Source organism: Microcaecilia unicolor, chromosome 13 (assembly GCF_901765095.1).
Source record: "Microcaecilia unicolor chromosome 13, aMicUni1.1, whole genome shotgun sequence".
Lineage (NCBI taxonomy): Eukaryota > Metazoa > Chordata > Amphibia > Gymnophiona > Siphonopidae > Microcaecilia > Microcaecilia unicolor.
The window spans coordinates 38,396,945-38,421,109 of NC_044043.1; the positions used below are offsets into that span (position 1 = coordinate 38,396,945).

Here is a 24,165-nt window from a genome sequence, read left to right on the forward strand (position 1 = left end):
GCCTCCTCCACCTTCTAACCAATGACAAAGGAGCCCCGCCTTTCTTCCTTGACAGTCAATGATCGGAGGAGACATTGAAACCCCGCCTCTAACTTGTAGCCAATGGCTGTCGGCTCTCCTAGTCTCCTTCGTGGGAATTGTAGTCTACCTTTCCCTAGCATTTCGCTGGAATCTGAAAGCCGGACTCCTTTCCGAACTATAGCTCCCGACATAGCTTCTTCCTTGATCTCAGCTCCTCCTTAGTGCTCTCATTTACCTCTTTCTGTCGCTCATTGCCGACACGGCTAGGGCTCCAGCGGTGAAGTCTTGAGCTGCCATGGCATGGAGCGGCCGTTTTCCAGCGCTACTGGCCCCATGGTTTAGGTCTGCCTGGTGCCGACATCGAAGGGGTATCGCTTCCTGCATCGATCGTAAGAAGGGGATGGGATCGCTGCTAGCCGTCTTTTTAAACTAGTCGGATGCATCCAAGGAACTACATCTCCCAACATGCACATAGGTTAGTCTAGGTCTGGATTAGCCTGTCTGCGGGATACGGAGTCAATTCCTCATCCTCAATGCCTCGTCGTATTTCTTGTAGTAATCAGAGGCAGGCAGGCTAAACTGGACCTGACTTTTCCATAAGGCATGCTGGGACTCGAAGTTTTGATTATCTAAGAATAATCACTGTGAGCATATGGTACTTATGACCTTAAGTCAGGGCAATCATTGGACAAAACGGTGGCAGGGTAAGGGTCGCTGGTGGAGGAGTAGCCCAGTAATTAAAACTACAAGGTGAGAACTAGGGAAAGGAGAGTTTAAATCTTATCTAACACTCTTTATGACCTTGAACATATCACTTCACCTTTAATGGCTTCCTGCACAAAATTAGACTAGGAAGGCCTCTGGGAACAGGGAAATAGCTATTGTACCTGTAATTTAGCTGGTCTTCAGTTGTCAATGAAAAACAATTAGCTAAATATTTAAAAAAAATGCCCCTCCTTTTAGGCTTGGATATTTGCTCACTCACAGACTGAAGGAGTCCTTTTAAAAAGTTTAGCTTGAGTTATGTGCAGCAGAGCCCCTAGGAATAAAATGGTCCCTGTTGCTGTTAACTCGAGCTAAGCTTTAGTAAAAGACTCCCTAACTCTGCCTGAACACTTTTAAGCCTAGGATAAGTATCATGGACTGTAGAATTAAAGCAGCGATCAGTAACTATCAGTGGAGCAAGCTACACGACAAGGCCAGATTTGTGCATATTGTGGCCCTTAAATTGTAACATTTAAGAGGCCCCACCTACCCTTAAGTAACAAGTAAGTTTTTAGATTTAATAGACAATAAAGGGCTTTTTACTAAGCTGCAGTAAGCACTACCACAGTTAGGGAGTATTTTACTAAAGATTAGCTCGAGTTATCTGCAACAGGGCCCATTTTATTCCTATGGGCCCTGCTGCAGAAATCTCAAGCTAAGCTTTAGTAAAAGACCCCATAAGGCCACTTTTTACTTCATCAGCTTAATAAAGGGACCCCTAAATCTGATACTGCTACAAATAAATATTGCAGCAAGCAGAGGTTTAAAATCTAGATTTGTCCAGGAACTAAACTGTTACGTTCCTGGGTGGAGGTTTTAGGCCAGTCCTAGATTTCTGATGACTTCATTGGGGTGCATTTTGGTACTTGGAGCATTCATTTCAAATATTTTGCTTATCTCCCCACCCCATGTCAACCAAGCAGGCTCATCCAGACTTGAGTTCATTGCATGCATGAATTTGTAGTTCTGATTTTCCCATTACTTTCCCTAAGAAAATCAGAACTACAAATCCATATATTCAATGAGACAAAAACAGGACTAAATAAGTCATTTTGGTAAACTTGGAATGAGCTGACATGGTGGTGGCAGGGGGCTGTTAATACCATAATCCAGTGGTTCCTAAACCTGGTCCTGGAGACACCCCAGCCAGTCAGGTTTTCATATCCACAATGAATAGTCATGAAAGAGATTTGCATGCACTGCCTTCACTGCATGCAAATCTCTCTCATGAATATTCATTGTGGATATCCTGAAAACCTGAGCCTCCAGGACCAGGTTTGGGAACCACTACCATAATCCATGAGATGAAAGTTCCCATTACAGAAGTGTTTGACCTAAGTCACTTTGCAGCTGTGGTAGAAATAAATCTAAAATAACCCCCCCCCCCCCCCCCCCCCAAGTAGATACACTACCTCCTCATTTAGACTTCTCATCCTTTCAGCTTCTATGGGCCTGACTGAGGAACAGAAGGAGTTTCAGAAGGTAGCCTTTGACTTTGCTGCCCGGGAAATGGCACCTCACATGGCTGAATGGGATGAGAAGGTAAAGAGCACAATGTCTGAGTACATGAATGCGAATATGATAAGGTATGAATTTCTCCCCAAAAAAGCCTGTAAGGTGAAATGTTGCCAATGTTGGAGATCTTATATTTGTTCCCTGATATTTGGGACTGGTGTCCAGCAATGTATTCATTCATTAAAGCTAACTAGGAACACTTGAAAATGTTTTGTCATTGTAGGATTCTTAAACTCTTGTAAAAGAGTTTGAGGTTTTTCTTCATGTGTAAAGATTAGACTGTTTTTTTAAGCATTTTCAGAACTAAGCTCCTTTGTATGCTTAAAACTAACTTTATGAACTCGTTTTTATCCTCATAAGCATTGGAGCCGACTCTGTGGGTGCTTGAGCACCCCCAATATTGGAAAAATTCCTTGTATGTGTCCAGGGAGGGATTATTTCCATTGGGCTTAGCACCCCCAATAATTTCGAAAAGGTGACTCCCAGGATTTTTTTTTTTTTGCTTTGAATTAGTACCCATGTGTCGGATTTATGGAGCACCTGTTTTTTCATAGAGGTTTTCCTAGGGCTTAAGGAGCATAAATCCAGCCATGTTTAAGTTAGTGTTTGAGGAATCATCAAGTCTAGCGCAAGGCTTTCTCTTTGCAGTAATCAGCAGCAACTATAAGGATGGTGTTAAGTCAAGGAGCAGTTAGTGACAACACAGGTTTTAGGCCATGGCATGCAGAGGAGCTGTAGGAAAAGAAACTATGGGGTCGATAATTCAGCTTGATTTAATCAAGCAGGAAAGGCTCTTGTTTACTGAGGGGCCCTTTTACAAAGGTGCGCTGAAAAATGGCCTGCGGTAGTGTAGATGCATGTTTTGGGCGCTCAGAATAATTTTTCAGCGCACCTGTTAAAAAAAAAAAGCCTTTTTGTATTTTTGCCAAAAACGGACACGCGGCAAAATGAAATTGCCATGCTTCCATTTTAGGTCTGAGACCTTACCGCCAGCCATTGACCTAGCAGTAAAGTCTCACGCGGTAACCGGGCGGCAATGACCTACACACATCAAATGCCATGTGGCGCGCGTCCAATACGAGCGTCTGAAAATAAAAATTATTTTTTGGACGCGCACCAAAAATGAAATTACCACAAGAGCCAACGTGGTAGCCGGGCGGTAACTCCATTTTGGCACACTTTTGGGCGTGCGTAGACGCTTACACGGCTTAGTAAAAGAGCCTCTTAAACCATAGTAGACGGTGCCAAGAATATGGGCTCTAACAGCTGCAGCACTGTACAGGTGGTTCTTCTGTTCTTAAGCCACCTGGAGGCTCAGAGGTAGTGCTCCCCCTGCTTGTGCCAGCACTCAGGCCAGTCTTGAAAATAGAATTGGCACGTGTTATTTTTCGATAGTTTCCAAAGACCCCCCCCCCCCCCCCCTCCAATACACACACACACACTTTCTCTCTTTCTAAATGCAGCTAAAAGTAAGCACCTTATGAAACAGCCGTTTTACCCTTGTAAATGGTGCTGAAAATTGTCCTTTCAGTGCTTATCACTGTTTGGTTCTACAGTACCCTCACACCTGCTGTTGATTTAAAGTAGATCTAAAGCTTTGCAACTGGTAGCGTTTGCACTGTCTCCAGGTTTCCTGGCTCCAGGAGGGAGACTTCTTAGCCAGTCCTGCTTTTACACTGACACCTCAGTGCTCCGTGGTAAAAGTAGTAGGGATTAGCCTGAGATCTCTCTCCTCTTGTAGCTGTTCTGCTTTGTGAAGCTGTTGTTTTGGTTGTCACAGGAAGTGTTTCCAGTTGAGACCATGCGGCGAGCAGCACTACTTGGGTTTGGTGGGATCTATGTCCATCCTGATGTAGGTGGATCAGGACTGTCTCGCTTAGATACCTCCATCATCTTTGAGGCCTTGTCGACAGGATGTGCAAGCACTACAGCGTATATGAGCATTCACAAGTGAGTGTGTGTGCGAAGAGATCGCTGGGCCTCATTCTCAATGTGGTATTCATGGTTATGAAGGAGTCTGATGGGGTTGCCTCATTCTGTCATTGGTTGTGTCTTCCTGTCATCTGTGGTCTCTGCAGTCTGTGTTTGACTTTTGTTTTCTGATCTGCTACAGTTCATATATTGGGAAAGTGTTACATGCCACCTGGGTCTTACACCCTACCCCCTTCTCTCCACAGCATGTGTGCTTGGATGGTCGACACTTTTGGGAATGAGGAGCAGAGACATCAATTCTGCCCGTCACTCTGCAGTATGGAAAAATTTGCTTCCTACTGTCTTACTGAGCCTGGTGAGTTCTTAGGTTTTGTACTTCACTCAGGGAGATGAACCTTAATGCTTTCCCAGATCTCCCTAGGGCAGTGGTTCCCAAACCTGGTCCTGGATTTTCAGGATACCCACAATGATTTGAATGCACTACCTCCACTGCATTCAAATCTCTCTCATGAATATTCATTATGGGTATCCTGAAAACCTGACTGGCTGGGGTGCCTCCAGGACCAGGTTTAGGAACCACTGCTGTAGGGTAAAAGCAGAACTGGAGAATGGAGATGGAGAGAGTTGAATCAGCAGTGAGGTAGAGTAGATTCAGAGAGAGTCTTGAGTGCTAGGGATGGTGAAAGAAGTCATGACACAAGTGAGCCTGGGAATGTTTCTCCGGCCTTCCCCAAGCGAACCAGGCAGGAGCTGAGGAGAGGGAAGCCACACCTTGGACCTGCAGGACAGTTCTTGGTGCTAGTCATTCCTAGGTCCCGCTGTTCTTTGCAGTCACTTCATTGTTTGTCTTCCATACAGGCAGCGGGAGCGATGCCGCTTCACTCTTAACATCGGCAAAGAAAAGTGGTGATTGTTACATCCTCAATGGTTCCAAGGTAGTGGGAAATTTTATTTACTTAAAACACATAACAACCCCTCTACATGTCTTAATCAGCCCACACTCTGCCTGATTCATCCACAGCACTATGTCCCTCAGCCAAAATAGGCTTGATGAAAGAAATATGTCTAAAGCTGTTTGTTTGTTTGTTTGTTTCTTTATTTAAAAATATTTATATGCCGCCTTATCTACAATCCTAAGCTAATTACAACAGAAACATTCACAATTTCAATAAAACCACAGTTAACATTAATATCACATCACATCTTACAGAAGTACAATCAATCTAATAACTTGATACATTTTTTTTAATCGGAGAGCTCCGACAAATGACGCAGCCGTTCTGGCAACTGGTTCCACAAAAGGGTCCAATTGCAGAGAACACAGTCTCTCTGAGTAATCGCAAGAGCTTGAGAATGATGTACCACCGATAACAGACCACAGTGCTCAGATCATAATGCCCTAGTAGGGTAATACCATTCAATAGCCTGCTTCAAATAGACTGAAGTCGATCTAAAAACCATAACCAACAGTTTTGTTTTTATTTCTATACCTTATTAATCAAGAATATGCTTGCATAGAGCAGATCCTTTCTGAAGTTAATAAGTTATTTTCATATGTGGGGATTTAATTAGTAAGGGGTCCTTTTACTAAGGCGCGCTGAAAAATGGCTTGTGGTAGTGTAGGCGTGGGTTTTGGGTGTGTGCCGATCCATTTTTTAGAGTGCCTGTAAAAAAGGGGCCTTTTCTTTTTTCCCCCAAATTGGACATGTGGCAAAATGAAAATTGCCATGTGTCCATTTTAGGTCTGAGACCTTACTGCCAGCCATTGACCTAGCGGTAAAGACTCACGCGGTAACCGGGCAATAATGACCTACATGCGCCAAATGCCACTTGGCGCGCACCCGAAAATACATTTTTCAGACGCGCGTATCGGACGCATGCCAGAAATGAAATTACTGCAACAGCCACACGATAGTCGGGCGATAACTCCATTTTGGCGCGTGTTGGGCACACGTAGACGCTTACGCAGCTTAGTAAAAGGGCCCCAAGGTTCTTTAGATGATGTCAGGAATTTAAACAGGTCTGAGAGTTACATCTGAAAACATTCAGTAGCCTCAGAAAAAGGTTTGTTTCTACCTCAGTACTTTGCTGACTTTGGTATAGCTAAGTTGAATTTCTGGGGGATGAGCTTCTGGTGTGGGTCCCCTCAGGCTCCATTATGTGGTATGAGACTCCTCCTCCTATCATAAGTACATAAGTAATGCCATACTGGGAAAAGACCAAGGGTCCATCGAGCGCAGCATCCTGTCCACGACAGCGGCCAATCCAGGCCAAGGGCACCTGGCAAGCTTCCCAAACGTACAAACATTCTATACATGTTATTCCTGGAATTTTGGATTTTTCCAAGTCCATTTAGTAGCGGTTTATGGACTTGTCCTTTAGGAAACCGTCTAACCCCTTTTTAAACTCTGCTAAGCTAACCGCCTTCACCACATTTTCCGGCAATGAATTCCAGAGTTTAATTACACGTTGGGTGAAGAAAAATTTTCTCCGATTTGTTTTAAATTTACTACACTGTAGTTTAATCGCATGCCCCCTAGTCCTAGTATTTTTGGAAAGCGTGAACAGACGCTTCACATCCACCTGTTCCACTCCACTCATTATTTTATATACCTCTATCATGTCTCCCCTCAGCCGTCTCTTCTCCAAGCTGAATAGCCCTAGCCTCCTTAGTCTTTCTTCATAGGGAAGTCGTCCCATCCCCGCTATCATTTTAGTCGCCCTTCGCTGCACCTTTTCCAATTCTACTATATCAATCATTGGCCTTATCTCTGCCACCTCCTCTGGGGGGGGGGGGGGGGGGGGGGGGGGGGGCTGTTCCACACATCCAGTACACTTTATGTAAAGAAATACTGCTTTAGTTTACTCTGTCTGTTCCCTTTCACCTTCATCCTGTTCCCTCTCATTCCAGCTTTCTCTTTTTTAAAAAATATATTTATCATATCTCCCTCTCTCCTGCCCTTCTTCTGAAGCTTGTATATTGAGATCTTTAAGTATGTCCCCCTATGCTTTACGAAGAAGACCAATTACCATTTTAGTAGCCACCATCTGACCCAGTTCCATCCTATTTATATCTCTTTCTTTGAAAGTGTGGTCTCCAGCATTGTATAGAGTACTCCAAATGAGGTCTTGCTTATACAGGGGTATAGTCACTTCCTTTTTCCTGTTGGTCTTCTATCCTTTCTTTCCCTGTGTACCCAAGTATCCTTCTAGCTTTTGCCATTGCCTTTTCTACCACTTCTACAACTTAAGATCATTGTGTAAAATTATTCCCAAGTTCTGCTTTTCTTTTGTCAAAGAAGTACTTCACTCCTGAAAACGTACCGCTCCGTCAGATTTTTTTGCAGTCCAAATGCATGACCCTGCATTTTTTTTTAGCATTAAATCTTAGTAGCCAAACTGTAGACCATTCTTTAAGTTTTGCAAGATCATTCCTCATGTCTGCCCTGTTGTAGATTTTAATATATAATTTGCAAAGAGGCACACCTTTCCTGATAGCCTTTCAACAATATTGCTCACAAAAATGTTAGGGCCAAGGATCATTACCCATTGTCACCTCCCCTTTAATCAGTTTCTAATCCAATCGGTGACTTTAAGGCCCGTACCAAGGGCGCTCGGGCCCCAATGCACAAAAGTCACAGCTAAACACCATGCACGTTTATATCTGCGGTTGAACTTAGCAATTTTGAAACGGAGACCATTGCTCAAAGGAAACTGCGTGCAAAGGAGATGCATGAAAAATCTGTAAGTGGATCGGTAGGGAAAATGCCTAGCACATGCACAGAGCAGTCTCTCGGTAAGCGTTGATGTTCTGAACATGCACTTCCACCTTCAAAGCTCAGCTTTCCACTCCTATGTCGCACATGACCAGCTAAAACACAGAAAATGTGTATGTGTGTTTAAGCTATAAAATCTTGTTTGTTTTGCAATAGCCTTCTAAATAAAATAGTTGTGGTAATTTAAGAATTTGGAGTGGCGGGTAAGTTTACAAAGAAAATGCTTTGTCTGTGAATCGTCTGCTCAGTTGAAGTGAGTTTTTTGGGGAGGGAGAGGGGCGTTTTGTTTTTTGCTTTCTTTACAACTGCTAGCCTTTGTCTGCCGAGGGCTGGGCAATTTAACACAAGAACTCTACACAGTCCAGCAAACTGCAGTGCAAGCATGCGACAACCGCTCCAAATCTGCTGGAAACGTTTGCACGGTAAAGGTAGGCGCTCAGTGCACAGAAATGTCTGTGCATTCCCTGGAATGCTCATTTTAATACTAATGAGCTTGTTGTAATACATTTGCTTAGGGTGATTGGTAGCTGCTATGGTGAATGGTAAAAGGGATGCAGAACCCCTTTGTGCATTAAACGCTAAATAATGGCTGCAACCAGTCTTAACTTTGCAAGCCCGGTAAACTTTGTGCATTGGGCCCTTAGTTTATTTGTTAGTTGCCTGTGTGGTAACATGTCGCAGGATTTGCTGAAATCTAAGTACACTACATCTAATGCTCTCCCTCGATCCAACTCGTTGGTCACCCAGTCAAGCAAATTAATCAAATTTGTCTGATGAGACCCACTTCTGCTTGGGATCCAGAAATCCATTGGATTCCAGAAGCCGAACAATTCTGTTTCAGCAGTATTTCCATTAATTTTACTCACCACAGAGGTCAAATTTCCATTACTTCCACTTTTGTAGAGAGAGATCATATCTGCACTTCTCCTGTCCTCCGTGGCCACTCCCAACTCTTAAGTGTTAAAAAGGTTTATTCAGTACATTATATCCCATCTGCCCTCATTGCTTTCTCTACATTTAGGTTAGTTAGCTTCTCACAAACATAATTTTGTGAGGTATTCCTCGCTTCCATTCCTATATATGTTTTGTTTTCTGTGATCCTACTCCCAGCCCTGTGAACAAAGAACAGAAATATTTGTTAATCAGTTCCACTTATCCTCATCTTCTACATGTTCCTTCCCTTCATCCTTGAGTCTCACACTGTCACTTTTGCACTTCCTCCTATCACTAACCTGTTAAAGTCTTGTTTGTATCAAATCCAGTCCCCTTTCCCTTTGTTCCCCCACTTTACTGTATTAGTTATTTTTTCCTCCTTTTTAATCTTTACTTTCCTGACCGCTTTACCAGCTTCCATAGGCAGTGGAATGGGGTGAGCCACTAGGACCACGGCCTCATCAATATTTTGCCTTACACAGAATCAGAAAGTAGAGAGCTTGGAAATGTGGCTGTAGAATGGTTTCTTTGGCGCCTCTAACCGGAAAGATGTTCCTTTGCCCCTGGCAGCTTCTCTTAGCTTTTCCAGATATTGTTGCCTGTCTTCCTCTTTCTGGGGCCCTTTTACTAAGTCACGTTGGTGCCCACGCGCACCAATTCGGAACTACCGCGTGGCCCGGGTGGTTATTTCATTTTATTCACACACCAGAAAATATATTTTATTTTCTGGCACGCAGCACTAACCGGGCGGAAATCGGCATTGTACATGCGCTAACGATTACTGCCCGGTTAATGCGTGACACCTTACCACTACGTGAATGGGTGGTGGTGGTGCACTCCCTCAGCCCTGCTACTCCATTACACCCCCTACCCAGACACCAGTACTGTTTAGGACTTTTTAAAGTTTAAAACTATTTATTGAACTTGGAACATGGGACACAAAAAAACAGTAAATACAAAACCATCTCATCAATCAAAGTACAATTTTTCACAATTAAGCCCCATCTTTTAATAATACCTAAACAATACCCTCTGAAAGTACTGGAACTAAGCAGGTAGGACAAAAGAAAATTTTCAGCTGAGGGAGCTGTACTCTTATACTCCCCCTAACTGTTAGTCTATTAGTTCCAATACATCACAAAACAGTCTCTACCCTCACACAAAATAAATTGTGCAAAGATGGCATGGAAGTCCCTTCCCCACCCAAATCTGAAAAATTAAAATGAATTAAGAATAAGACTTTGAGCCCTAGGGGCTAGTGACTTTATATACACCTCCCAAATGGACATAAATAACCTTTTCCTCTTAATAGTGGTCTTGGCAGGTCTTTGCTCTAGCAATATCAACTCATGAAATTGATTTCACAAGGCCCAGAATTAAGGCACATCTGCATTTGTCCAAACATGTTTTGGACTATTTAAAACATTCTTCATCACAAGGCATGGTTCCTGGATGTTGGTCAGGTGGTCTGGTCCTGTTGCACATGAGTCCTATCTAGAGGGCGACCAAAACATTTTTTGTTTTGTTTCAGCTGAAACTGAATCTGTGGCCTCACAGTTTCAGCTGAAACCAAAATCAGTATTGCACAGCACTCCCTCCCAACCAAAAGCAAGCCACACGTCTCTCCCAACAGAAAGTGTCCTCCCTGGCCACCATAAATGCCGCCCTTCCACTGGGAGGAATCGGCAGCCATTTTGAATGTGAAGCCAACATGGGCAGGAGTGACTAGATATTGCTGCCCCAACTAGGCCACTGGACCACCAGGGCAAAGGTAGGCCCAGGTAAAGCCTGTGGGTGGTGAGAGGGCAGTGCTTTGGTCCGGGGGGGGGGAGGGGGGCAGAGAGTGGTTCCTGCTTTTGTCAGAGGGGGGGGAGTTTTGGTTTCAGCCAAAAATGCGTTGACATTTTTGGCCGCACACAGCCAAGATCAAATTTTGGCCCGGTGTCAGTGCCGAAACTGAAACCGAAATTCAGTTGGCCTCTAGACATGTCACCTGATGGCCTCTAGAGAAGAGCTTTGGTGAAAATCTGTTTGTATGTGCTCATACATTCTTTGTGTTAATGTCTTGCATTTTTTGCTCATCAGGCATTCATCAGTGGTGGTGGCGATACAGATATTTATGTAGTCATGTGCCGCACAGGAGGCAGTGGCCCAAAAGGCATCTCTTGTATCGTGGTGGAGAAAGGAACACCAGGACTCAGTTTTGGCAAGAAGGAAAGAAAGGTGCGGGGCTGATGGTTCTTGGGAAAAAACAGAATGGGAGGTGAGCAAGGATGAGAAAAATTAGATGGAGGGAGGGACAGAGAGTTGCAGGAGAAAGGAAGCTCTGGGAGAAGGCTGGACAAGGGTTGTTGGTATCTTTTTGACTTTTCTGTTGACTGCAGCTGTTTCTGCTCTGTGGGCTTGGCCCCTTTATTCACTGATGTTATGGCAATATATTGGACCAGAGTCACATTTTTGGGCTGAAAGTTAAATCCCTACAAATGCTGTGGAATACACTGAAACAAATTTCGGAGGCAGCTCTCATCCAGTCAGGCAGCCACAAGAAGTAACAAGGCCCATCCCTGAAGGGCAACAGGGAGCTTTTCCCTGGGTCAGTGGGCATATGCTCCTGTGTCCTCGGTATTAGTGTGAGTAAGGGACCCAAACTGGCAACCTTGAGACATGATTAACTAGTTCTCTTGAGAAAGTTTATGATGAAACATGATCTATGTCGGGACCCCAAATAACCAATATTGAAAGCTAAGTTTTGAATTGTTATAACTATTCTTTTTAAATTTATTTGCACTTAAGCACTGTTTGGAACGGCAAAATTGATAATCTTATGATGTGCGATGATTACATTATGTGAACTGAAAGTTTGATGTTAAACTGTACCTACTGTACACCGCTTTGGGTGAATCTCTTCATAAAGGCGGTTAATAAATCCCAATAAATAACAACATAGTAGCTTTGGGATTTTTAAATCAATTGGTGACCCTTTTCAGTTACTGCACCCTTGGGACAAGCCTTGTGAAAGGGGAGACTTCTAATCTAATCCAGTCATTTACATTCCACCAAATCCCCTCAATAGGTTCAAAGTGGTTTACAAAACTTGCAGTTCCAGTAGGAACAATAACAATTAAGTTGATATGTACATCAAGCTACAAATATAAAATAATGCATAAACAACTGCAAAATTAGGGGAAAGAAAATCAAGACAGAAACTTTTCGAACACAAATAAAGTTTCCTTTGAAAAGCTTGGTAAAGAACATTAAGGGGCCCTTTTACTAAGCTGCGTAGGCACCTAAGCGCGTCCTAAGCATGTCAATTTTGAACTACTGGCCGGCTACCGCATGGCCCGGGTGGTAATTTCATTTTTTACGCACGTCTGCTACACACACCGGAAAATATATATATATTTTTCCGGTACATGGCGCTAACCGGGTGGTAATCGGCATTGTAAGCACGCTGACAATTACCGCCCAGTTAACACCTTACCGTTAAGTCAGTGGGTGGTGGTAAGGTCTCAGGCCCAAAATGGACACGCACCAATTTTCAATTTGCCGCACATCCATTTTTGGCCAAAAATAAAGGCCTTTTTTCCAGGTGTGCTGAAAAATGGACCTGCGTGCGTCCAATAGGCGTGTCTACACCAGCACAGGCCATTTTTCGGCGCACCTTAGTAAAAGGACCCTTAAATCTGATATCAGTGGGAAGATTATTCCATAATAAGGCAGCCTGATGAGCAAAAGTAGTATTAAATATAGATTTAAAGCACAGAAGTTTTACAGAAAGGAAATGGAAGATTAAATTATTATTGACATAAAAGAGATCTTCTTGGGGCAGAACCTAAAAGCTGGTGCATAAGAGATTCTGAAGAAGCACCATCAAAATCCCTGTAAATCAAACAAACCAACTTATATTCTTCCAGCGCAATTTAATCAAAAGTGGTGTCACCCTATCATAGTTCCATAATCCCCAGATCATTCTAGCTGTGGTATTTTGCAGTAGTTGCATCCTAGTTGTAAGTATAGCAGAAATGCCAGACTCGGGGGGGGGAGGGGGCACACATTTCCTTTCTGCTCTTCACACCCCCCCCCCCCCCATCTGTTTTGAAAATCACCTTCCAAACCGTCCCCGTGCTCTGTCATCTCTCAACAGCAAGGAAGTTGGTAATGTACTTTCCAGCAGCCATCGCAGCACTCCCAGCACATGCTCAGTTCATGCGTGTTGCCTCCCCAGTCCACTCTTGGGGTCCCTCCAGAATTGGAGGTCTGGCTATGCCCCGCCCTTGCTCAATACAGCTCCTGATGAAGCTGGAGGGTGAAACTGTGGCCACCATTGAGTTTAAACTAAGTATTATTACAAGCTGTCTTAACAATTTTACAATACATGAGAAAAAAGAAGAAATGTATTTTTGCACTAGAATTATTAAAATAAGACATTAAATATGTTTGGGGTTTTTTTTAAGTGGTTTTTAACCCATGAAAGATACTTCAGCCTTAAGGTGGTCATTTATTTTGCCAACTGCAGACATCCGAGGTCTTTTCCTCCTGTTATATGATCTTATAATATTGGATCCGATGTAAGCACGTTGCATATTTTGTTATTGTTTTGGACACAGTTATTTTCTGCAAAGGATTCTCTCTTTCATTGTTGGGGGCCACACGGAGCTGACACTATGGAACAGCCAGGCCGCAGGTGTGTACTCATTTCCTGTGACCGCTACTGTTTTCCCGCAGGTGGGATGGAACTCCCAGCCCACACGAGCAGTAATATTTGAAGACTGCATGGTTCCTGTGACCAACAGGCTCGGGGCTGAGGGACAAGGCTTCAACATCGCCATGAGTGGTCTGAATGGGGGCAGGATAAACATTGGTGAGAGGCTTTAGAGTTTTTGGGGGGGAGGAAGAGGTACCAGCAGGGAGTCAGCACTTTGCCAAAACTGATGATTACATTCTTTTTGTCTTGTACCTGTCAGCCTCCTGCTCCTTAGGTGCTGCTCATGCCGCTGTCCTCCTGACCATGGATCATATCAGTGTTCGCAAGCAATTTGGAGAACCCTTAGCTAAAAATCAAGTGAGGTTTTAAAATGTATTATCATGTAATCTTGAGGACAGACTAGAAAAAATAATTAATCTAACCAGTACCGATGAAGGACCTCTTGCTGACAGGAAGAAGTGACCACACCAACAGCCAGAATTCCTAAACCATCTTCTCCAGTGCTGGTGTAGGAATTGGGTCCCTAGCCATGTGCTAAGTATTATATATCTGATATTTAAAAAGATGTTTCCATTACGTAGTGTCCCACTATTCCAGAACCTGTGGATAGTTTTGTCCATCAACCAGCAGGTGGAGATAGTGCTGTTTCCCTTTTTGTGCATTATTTTCATAGATGCACGGTTTTTTTTTAAGACCTCCTGTTATTTTACAGTCTTTTTGACACATTCACTGTAAGACTCCTGAAGCAGGCACGTTATATGCCGAAACACGGAACCATGTCGAGTCTTGAGCTTTGACACCATTGGACTTTCAGTAGATATATTTCAATGCACATTATTGGACTTTTAGTATATTTATTTTATGCTGCTTTTATATATATTTTAAGCAATAAATTTTAATTGTGTTGTGCCTGGGGTTTGTTTAGCCTTCCTCTGTTCCCACGTTTTTTGTGTATTGTTGTTTTGCCCCGTGGGACCTTTTCCGTTCAGTTACCCTTCTGGTTTCTGACTATTGCATCAGCACGTAGGGTTTCAGAGCTTTAGGCTCTCTCTTGTCGGGATCCTTTTCTTTGTTTTTCGGAGGCAGGGGTCTCCCAGCGCACGGTTCCAAAAGTAGTATCAGCATTTCATCTCAACCAACCAATCTGTGGAGCTTCAATCCTTTCAAAGAGAGGACAAAGAGGCTCAGTGTTCTTCCTTGCAGCTTCTCGATGTGCGTAGAGTCCTCATTAGATATCTGTAAATCACGAATGAGTTTTACAAATCGGACAGTTTGTGCTTTTTGGTAAACAGAGGCTTGGCCTCATGGCTTCCAAGCCCACAATTATGAGATGGCTGAAGTAGACTATCATGGCAGCTTATTTGCTTGTGGGGAAACAGGATCCTCAGGCCTTGCGGGCTCATTCTATAAGGTGTACAGCAACATCCTGGGCGGAGACTACCTTACTGTCTCCTGCAGATATTTGCAAGGCGGCAATGTGGTCGACGCTGCATACCTTTGCCAAGCACTACAGGGTGGACGTTGCAGTGCACTCGGAAGACAGTTTTGGGGCTCTGGTCCTCTGGGCGGCGGTGCCAGGATTCCACCCACGCTAGGGATTGCTTTTGAACATTCTACAAGTTCCGGACTAGTGGGAAGTGACGTAATGGAAGGAGAAATCAGGTTTTACGTGATAATTTTCATTCCATTAGTCCTTCCCTCTATTCCAGAGGCCTGCCCGAGGTTTCTGAGATGTTTAGTCTGTACAAAGTAATGGGCCAAATAATGACTCTGACCTCACATGGTGCTTCCTACATATCTGTTCTCTATAAGTTGTCCAGAGATGAGAGAGGTCCACACGTTTGCTCATCTAGTCAGTGTTAGGTTAGTGAGTTGTTTAAGGTTGTTGTGTTTATTCTGAGTTTCTCCTTGCTGCTTGCCTACGTAAATACTGAGGAGCTGGACTGGATGCCAAGAAAAGAATGTTTTAGCTCAGTTTTCAGTTCTCTGTCTCCATCTGCTGGTTGATGGACACAATTATCCCACAAGTTCTGGAATAGTGAGAAGGACTAATGGAAAGACTAATTTCTCCTTATGGTTGGCATCAGCACTAACCAGTTAAGTCTTTTAATGAATATGTGGCCCATTATAAACATGATTTTATGTATATACTCTGTAATTGTGGTTATACACATAAAGGTTGTGTGTACACTGGTTTGGGGACGGGCCAAGGTTAAGGATCAGGACATGGGCTGACAAGTTTTATGGAATGCAGCGAAATTCAGCTACACTCTGCATAACTTCAGTTGTAAAACAGAAGGCCTGACTTGTACATAGAAGTGGTGACATAGTTATCGCTAACGTGTGTTTAACAGTGCCATTTAAATAGAATCTACAAATAGCGTCACTGCAGGCACTTTACTTTTTTCAGCGGCTGTAGCTGTTGAAAAATATATCCCTTTGTGTTTAGGCCTAGTAGAATCATAGATAACTGTCAGTACTCTGCTTCCTGGCCAGCCTGAGGGGGCGGGTATTTGGCAGGCATGGATCTGCACATTGATGTTCATATGCCTGATGCATGTTTTTTTTTTTTTCACACAGTACCTACAGTTTAAGCTGGCAGAGATGGCGACCCGGTTGGTTGCTGCCCGGCTGATGGTACGAAAAGCGGCATGCTCACTGCAGGAGGGCCAAAGTGATGCTGTCGCACTGTGCTCTATGGCAAAACTCTTTGCTACAGACGAATGCTTTGCGGTAGGTCATCTGATCCTGAGATTGGTGGTGTAAAGCGGCAGCATCTTAGGATAATCCTTGGGTTATGCATTCCTTGCTATAAAACAGTTCCTGTTGATAGCATTGCTGTTCTAGTTATTGATTGATTGGGCTTTTATTAACCACCTTTATGAAGAGATTCACCCAAGGCAGTGTACAGCAGGTACGGTTTAGAATAAAAAAACGTATAATTTTGTTAACAGCGTAACAATAGTAAAATGACCAAATACAAACATGAAAACAATCAATGAGGTGAACTTGAAAATGGGAAATTGAAACCTAGTGGAATACAAACCAATACCATTAGCGACAACATGGAAGACATTCAAATAACATAGATAGATGCAATGTCAGCATAATACCAATGATACACATATTAGACATTCAAATAACTTAGATATGATACTAATGCTGGTCCTACAATACAATGAAATATCTATGTAACCAAGGGGGGGGGGACAAGTGTAGTTTATATACAGGACAGGCTGATAGGGGGCTAGAGGAAGACCAACTGCCAGAACATTTTATTTATTTATTTATTGCATTTGTATCCCACATTTTCCCACCTCTTTGCAGGCTCAATGTGGCTTACAATACATCATGAATAGTGGAAATAAGAAGAGAATAGACGTTTGGTATTACAGAAGGATTTTGGGTTACATGATAGTGAAAAACATGATAGTAATATAACAAGAGAACAATTTTAAAATAGTTTTGGATACATGTGGGGGAATTCACGTGTGTTAATCTTTGTGGTATGTCCTGTAAAAGAGATGGGTCTTCAGTAGTTTGTGAAAGTTGGTTAGATCATAGATCGTTTTTAGGTTGCACGGCAGCACATTCCAGATTTGTGTGCTCATATATGAAAAGATTGATGCGTGCATTAGTTTTTTGTTTGCTTGTTTTTTTTGTTACATTTGTACCCCGCGCTTTCCCACTCATGGCAGGCTCAATGCGGCTTACATGGGGCAATGGAGGGTTAAGTTGTATTTTAGACCTTTACAGTTGGGGAAATGAAGATTAAGGAATGTGCGAGATGATTTTTTTTAGCATTCCTGGGTGGGAAGTCTATCAAGTCTGACATGTAGGCTGGGGCTTCGCCGTGAATGATTTTGTGAACTAGGGTACATATTTTGAACGTGATGCGTTCTTTGAGTGGGAGCCAGTGTAACTTTTCTCGTAGGGGTTTAGCACTTTCATATTTTGATTTTACTATATATATATATTTTACATCTATATAGACTCCTGAGGAAGGCACTTGCAGTGCCGAAACAGGGTACCCTGCAGAGTCCTCATATAACAAATTGCATTTCGAATCTCGAACGTCTCTGGTCTGTTCATTGAAGAAACTGGTTCCATTCCCACTCCTCTTTAGCCCCATAAACGTTACCACTTGCAGTGCATCACTTCTAATCCAAGTCCTCTGTAGGTAAAACTACTAAGTCCCAAACTTAAACTCCGTCTTCTTCACATGATGTGGGTTTTGTTGTTTTGGTTTGGTTTAGTTTTTTTTACTGCGAACAGAGCCTAGTATATTTACTGGGACAATTCTTCTGCAGTCACTATAACTATTGTAACATGGTGCAATTTTTTAAATGTGTGCAGTGCCTGCAAGCGAATTTTCAAAGGGAAAGTCCCTGCAGATTCTCCTTTTGAAAATTCGTGGTCAGCCAGCACCTTGAAGACTAATGGACTTTGTACCTACTTTCTGGCATATGTAGTCTGCAATATGAAAGTTTCAAAACAAGAACCTAGGACATTGGATGATCAGTTAGCAGCCACACTGGTGTTGCTAGCTATTAGAACGTTGTAGGGTTTTGGGCGTGGATATGGGCAAGTTGGGTGGTGGAGGGAACTTCTCCTAAGAAAGGAGTTCAAAGAGAGGAGATGAAAAAGACTGCCCTGGATGGGGTGAAATATTGCAACTGGGTTACACTCTGGCAGCTGTGAAAGTGTCAGGATTAATCAGACTAATTTTTCCCCTTGTATAAAAGTGTTAGGTATTTTATTAGACTCAAAGGGGTCCGTTTACTAAGGCGCGTACGCGCATCAATTTGCAGTTACCGTGTGGCCCGGGCGATTTTTGTTTTTTACACGCGTTGGAAAATAATTTTGATTTTCCTAAGCGTGGCAGAAACCGGGCGGTAATCATTATTGTACGCTTATAGACTATTACCACCCAGTTATGCATGAGACCTTACCGCTGCGTCAGTGAGTGGCGGTAAGGTCTCAAACCCAAAATGGATGCACGCCAATCTTTAGTTTGCTGCATGTCCATTTTCAGCAAAAAATTTTTAAAAGGCCTTTTTTTTGTTGTTTTTTTTACAGGCGCGCTGAAAAATGGATCTGTCTGCGCCCAAAACATGCGCTTATACAAGCACAGCCCATATTTCAGTGCATCTTAGTAAAAGGACCCCTAAGTTATCCTTTCAATCTCATGTAGACACAAAGAGCCTTCTTTCTTATGCATAATCTTTGGCGGGTGCACAATCACTTTGCCCAAGATCACTTCTGTTTGATCCTGAGCATGTTAGACTATTGTAATATTATATACTTGGGATCCCCTAAACAATTACAAAAGCGGTTACAGTCTATTAAGAATACTGGACTCCTCCTAATTCACTATATTACTTTTTTCAAAGAGTATATCTCAGTATTTCATAAAGAGCCACTGGCTTTGCTAGAGCTTTGTTTACATTTTACTGCCATATTTATAGTTCAAGCAGTTTGTATTGAACAAATTGATAAAATACTATGGGTTAGCCCCACTGTATTGGTTAACTCGTTTCATTTTTATTTATTTGTTACTTTTGTACCCCACATTTTCCCACCTATTTGCAGGCTGAATGTGGCTTACATAGTACCGTAAAGGCATTTGCCAGTCGGTTGATAACAAATACAAGGTTATATTGTGGTCGAGTGAGGTAGGTTTGTGTCAGGCACCATGAGGGTCAAAGGGAATGAAGATTGTATATTGTCCGGTACGATCATTGGTTATGCTGTGTTGCTGGGTGTGGGGATTTACGTTGGATCGTTGGGGTAAGCCTTTTTGAAGAGGTTGTTTTTTAGTGATTTCCTGAAGTTTAGATGGTCCTGGATTATTTTCACAGCTTTTGGGAGTCCATTCCATAGTTGTGCGCTTATGTAGGAGAAGCTGGATGCGTAAGTTGTTTTGTATTTAAGTCCTTTGCAATTTGGATAATGTAGGTTTAGGTATGATCGTGATGATCCGATTCTGTTTCTGGTTGGTAGATCTATGAGGTCTGTCATGTATCCTGGGACTACGCCTTAGATAATTTTGTGGACCAAGGTGCAGATTTTGAAGATGATCTGTTCTTTGATTGGGAGCCAGTGCAGCTTTTCTCGGAGGGGTTTAGCACTTTCAAAGCGTGTTTTGCCAAATCTAGGGCTACTAGAACAACAACTCGATTTACTTTTCCTTCTTTAAAAATCATGAAAAGAACTAGGTTATTAGATAACCTTCTTTCATTCCAAGCAACTCATCTTAGTAAAGATATTCATAACCCTCTGCTCCCCACCTTAAGCTACTTTCAGTTTAAAAAAATATATTAAAATGTACCTATTTAGAACATTTGTTTTGCAATCTAATAACTAACTTGGATTAGGGTTTGTTTTTTTTCTCTGATTAAAATGTGTATGTAAATTTGCTGTTCACAGTCTGTAGTTCCTGGAAATGTCCAGCTTCTTTTACATTGAGATCTGTTTTGAACCAAGAGGTATTAGCGGAATACAAGCCATATTGTTAATGTTAACTTAGTAATATGAATAAGACTGAAGGTGCTGGATATTCTTTCTTTTTCTGTTATCTACTGTGTTATTGCCCCTTTCTCTTTCGGGTACATTTACCCACAGAAGGGAAGTATAATTTTCAGTGCCCTGCTTAATTACCCGTGGTAAAACCTTTTGAAAAATTCATTGCCATGCGACTTGAGTGTGAAGGTCTGGGAACTTTCGTGATCAGTGAGGGTTCTTTCTTGTATACTGAAATATCTGCAATTACATGGCCTGGCCAGCAGGTGACACTTCTGTTTTTGGCATTGCAGTAATAATATAGAAATATATATTCCTATATCAACATTTTGCATCACAATCAGTACGTATATGAATGTCAGGAGTTATTTTCCACCAACAGAAAGCGAATTCACAATATCAATGTCTCTGGTAACATTCAACAACTTGTGTACACAAACCAGGACTCTTAGCCACCAACTTCAAGAAAGTGCTAGCAAAACAGTTCACACCAGTATAATGTGGCAGATATATAATTTATGTGTATAGAGTACCCTCAGATATAAACCACTGTAACTGCAGTCAATAATGCTGCTAAAAAGTGGCATAGCACTTCTTTCATTAGGTAACTCTAACCATTTTTTTGGGAGAGCAACATATGCTCATTTTTTTATGCGTCCCAATCACCACAGTGCTATAAAATCACTTGTTACTTTTAAAATAGTATATACTAGGTGAAAACTGTGCACTTATCTTTTGAGTTCTTGCCTCCCAGGCAGAACTATCTTGCCTTGCTGAAACATTTATCAGTTGCCTTCCCCTGGAACTGCCCGACTCCGTGGGGTTTCAATCACTTTCCTCAGGGACAAGGGTTAAGGCTGCATAGATGTTATCTTCCTCCTTCTTTGTTGCTTCTTTTCTTTGTTCAAGCAATCCACAAAACAAGGCCAGTTTAGGCTAGTTTTCACCTAGTATATACTATTTTAAAAGTAACAAGTGATTTTATAGCACTGTGGTGATTGGGACGCATAAAAAAATGAGCATATGTTGCTCTCCCAAAATAATGGTTAGAGTTACCTAATGAAAGAAGTGCTATATGCCACTTTTTAGCAGCATTATTGACTGCAGTTACAGTGGTTTATATCTGAGGGTACTCTATACACATAAATTATATATCTGCCACATTATACTGGTGTGAACTGTTTTGCTAGCACTTTCTTGAAGTTGGTGGCTAAGAGTCCTGGTTTGTGTACACAAGGAGTTATTTTCCAGCATCTTCGTCCTCCTCCTCCATGAGGCTATTTTTTCCTAAAATTTGTTTGTTTTTTTAAATAATAATGGCATAATGTTGTGCTTTTATTTATTTAGATTTTGCTCACACCTTTTTCAGTAGTAGTTCAAGGTGAGTTACATTCAGGTACACTGGATAGTTCTCTGTCCCAGGAGGGCTCACAATCTAAGTTTGTACCTGAGGCAATGGAGGGTTAAGTGACTTGCCCAAGATCACAAGGAGCAGCAGCGGGATTTGAACTGGCCACCTCTGGATTACAAGACCGGTGCTCTAACCACTAGGCCACTCCTCATTAGACCACTCCTCCACTCCACTTTAAAATACCAGACCAGAAAAGCAGTGAATTGAAAACATCCATTGAAAGTTAAGCCCCTGGCATTGTGTCTGATCTCTCTGGCAGCATTTTGTCCTGACTCCATGATGATGACTTGCATCCCTCTCTGTCTCTCTCAGATCTGTAATCAGGCTATACAGATGCACGGTGGATATGGGTACCTGAAAGATTATGCTGTGCAACAGTTCATGAGGGATATCCGTGTTCACCAAATCCTGGAAGGTATACCCATGTTCCTTGGGTTCGGGCTCCACAGTGGTGAAATAAGGGTTACAGGATCAGATGAGTGGGCAGGGAACTGCTATTGGTTTCTGTATGGGCTGTTCTATGCTTATCTAACCACAGTGGAACTATCACAAGTGGGCAGACTGGATGGACCAATATGCTGCTTTCATTTACTATGCTGTTATGCTTGGTTTAGCACCTGTTAATGACTACTACTACTACTACTACTATTTAGCATTTCTATAGCGCTACAAGGCGTACGACCTTATATCAGCTTGGGTTTTTGCAGTTGGGCATGGGTGGGTGGGGGGAGGGAGCCAGGAGTTGTCTTGTTTTGAGTCTGGGAGATATTTTCACCATTTTTTTTTCTATTAAAGAATTGTCCGCATTGTTGCTGCTTTCTGATAATCACCACCCGGATCTTCTCTTGCTGTCACAGGTACCAATGAGGTGATGCGGATGATAGTAGCAAGAAGTTTGTTGCAGGACTGACTTATGCTGGTGGGATGTGAAGGATGGATAGAAGTTGAGTGCCCCAGCAGGCGTGTCTGTTGCTGAAGCTCAGGGTCTGCCCTGTGACATGACCTGGAACTACATCTTTCTACATTCAGTTTGTCTCAGCTACACTATCTCTGTATCTGGAGAGAGAGAGGATGGGACGAGCTGCTGCTTCCCTTCTGCTCTGTGGATTACACTGGAACTGAAATCCTTGAAAAGGCCTCACAGCCTGCAACAATACCAGCAAAACTGAATGTCAGAGTGCAACACAAGAATTTCAATCGAGATTAATGGTTCATGTATATGATTCATGTATGCATTCAAAGTTCCCTAACTAATTTCTCATGTTGTAATGTGCTGTCTCACATCATCTGGCAATGCAAGACTGGCTCTGGAGCCCTAAGGAGACAAATGGAAGTAACCGAAAAGTTTTCTGAGCATAGCAATGTTCTATGGAGCACTAGCTTCTCAAATGACTAAAACTAGTGTATTTTGTGGCCCTTTCAGCTATAGCATTGTCCAGATCTTAACTAGGGATACATGTTTTTGTAGTCTTTTCCTTTTTGTTTCTGTAGGAGACCTTGTGGGAGATGGCAGCATTTATGACTTTGGGGGACTTCAAGGTTTTCAGCTCTAGCCTTGTGAGAAGGAGAGCAGGCAGAACTTGGATTTATCATACAAATGAAATGATGTGCTTTAATCAGCAAAGTGCATTCCTCCCATCAGGTTGGGCTGTTGGGCCAGTACTTGCTCATTTGGAAGAAAGGAAAGAGATTTGAATTTAGCTCACACCATTCTCAGTAGTAGGTCAAGGGGAGTTAAATTCAGGTACAGTAGATATTCCTGTCATGGTTCTGAGACACTGAGAGAAGAGTTTCTCCTAATGCATTTTTGGACCATTGATTCAGGGCTAGAGAATGACACAGGGCTAAAATTTGTGTCTCTGTCCCCCCCCCCTGTCAGCTCTGTTCTCATCTGCAGAAGCCTTGAACACTTATAATTTTATATTTACATATTTTTATTAAAGTATAAAAAGGAACAATATGCTGTGCTACTGTTACATATAAATTACAAATAGAAAACAATAACAACGAGCAACTATAATAAACTTCCCACCACCCTCTATCCTTCCAACCTCAACAATAGCTGACTTCTACTACACCAAGGAATCCTAATTTACCCTGTTAAACTGGCCAGGGGTACAAAATACAACCTGTTCTGTATACTGTGGAGGGGAGAAATATGCCCTATGAAGCACTGTTATGATTTTTTAATCTGTGACTGAATAAGAAGTCATCAATAATCTCAGGATTCAATCTAGCTCTCCTGTCTTCCAGTCTCTCCTGCAATAGAAGATGTCTTCTTAGAAGATGTGCTGGTAGCAGGATGTACAGGATCCCCCGTGCAAATTTTGCTAGCTGTGGCCAGCATGTTTGCTTGTTTTTTTTCCCCCCCAAAATTAAAATATTGTTGCCTGTATCAATCAAACATAAATAACAGTTCAGTTCATTAACAGGCTTCAAAGACAGTGGCGCAAGGCCAAATTTGTCCCCGTCCCTGTGTCATTCTCTATTCAGGGCTAGCTCAGAGAGCAGTGTACTTCCTGAACACCACTGGGTCAGTGCTAACTTAAAAAGCAGAGAGTCCCTTGTTAAAACATTACCACTTC

At 42.4% G+C, this 24,165-nt stretch overlaps 1 protein-coding gene across 2 annotated transcripts; it reads left to right on the forward strand.

The window, feature by feature from the left end:
• The first annotated feature begins 258 nt into the window (after window positions 1–258).
• Window positions 259–23,479, forward strand: ACAD8 (acyl-CoA dehydrogenase family member 8). Of its 2 annotated transcripts, none has more exons than XM_030222410.1 (11): window positions 259–410; window positions 2,228–2,328; window positions 4,082–4,251; window positions 4,479–4,588; window positions 5,092–5,168; window positions 11,028–11,165; window positions 13,668–13,803; window positions 13,907–14,004; window positions 16,228–16,380; window positions 21,893–21,995; window positions 22,438–23,479. In XM_030222410.1, exons 1-11 carry the CDS (start codon window positions 317–319, stop codon window positions 22,488–22,490), a joined length of 1,233 nt encoding a protein of 410 aa, XP_030078270.1. In that variant the 5' UTR covers window positions 259–316; the 3' UTR covers window positions 22,491–23,479. The 2 variants fall into 2 exon arrangements, with proteins under 2 accessions (XP_030078270.1, XP_030078271.1); XM_030222411.1 differs by lacking the exon at window positions 259–410 and adding an exon at window positions 427–771.
• The last annotated feature ends 686 nt before the right edge of the window (window positions 23,480–24,165 follow it).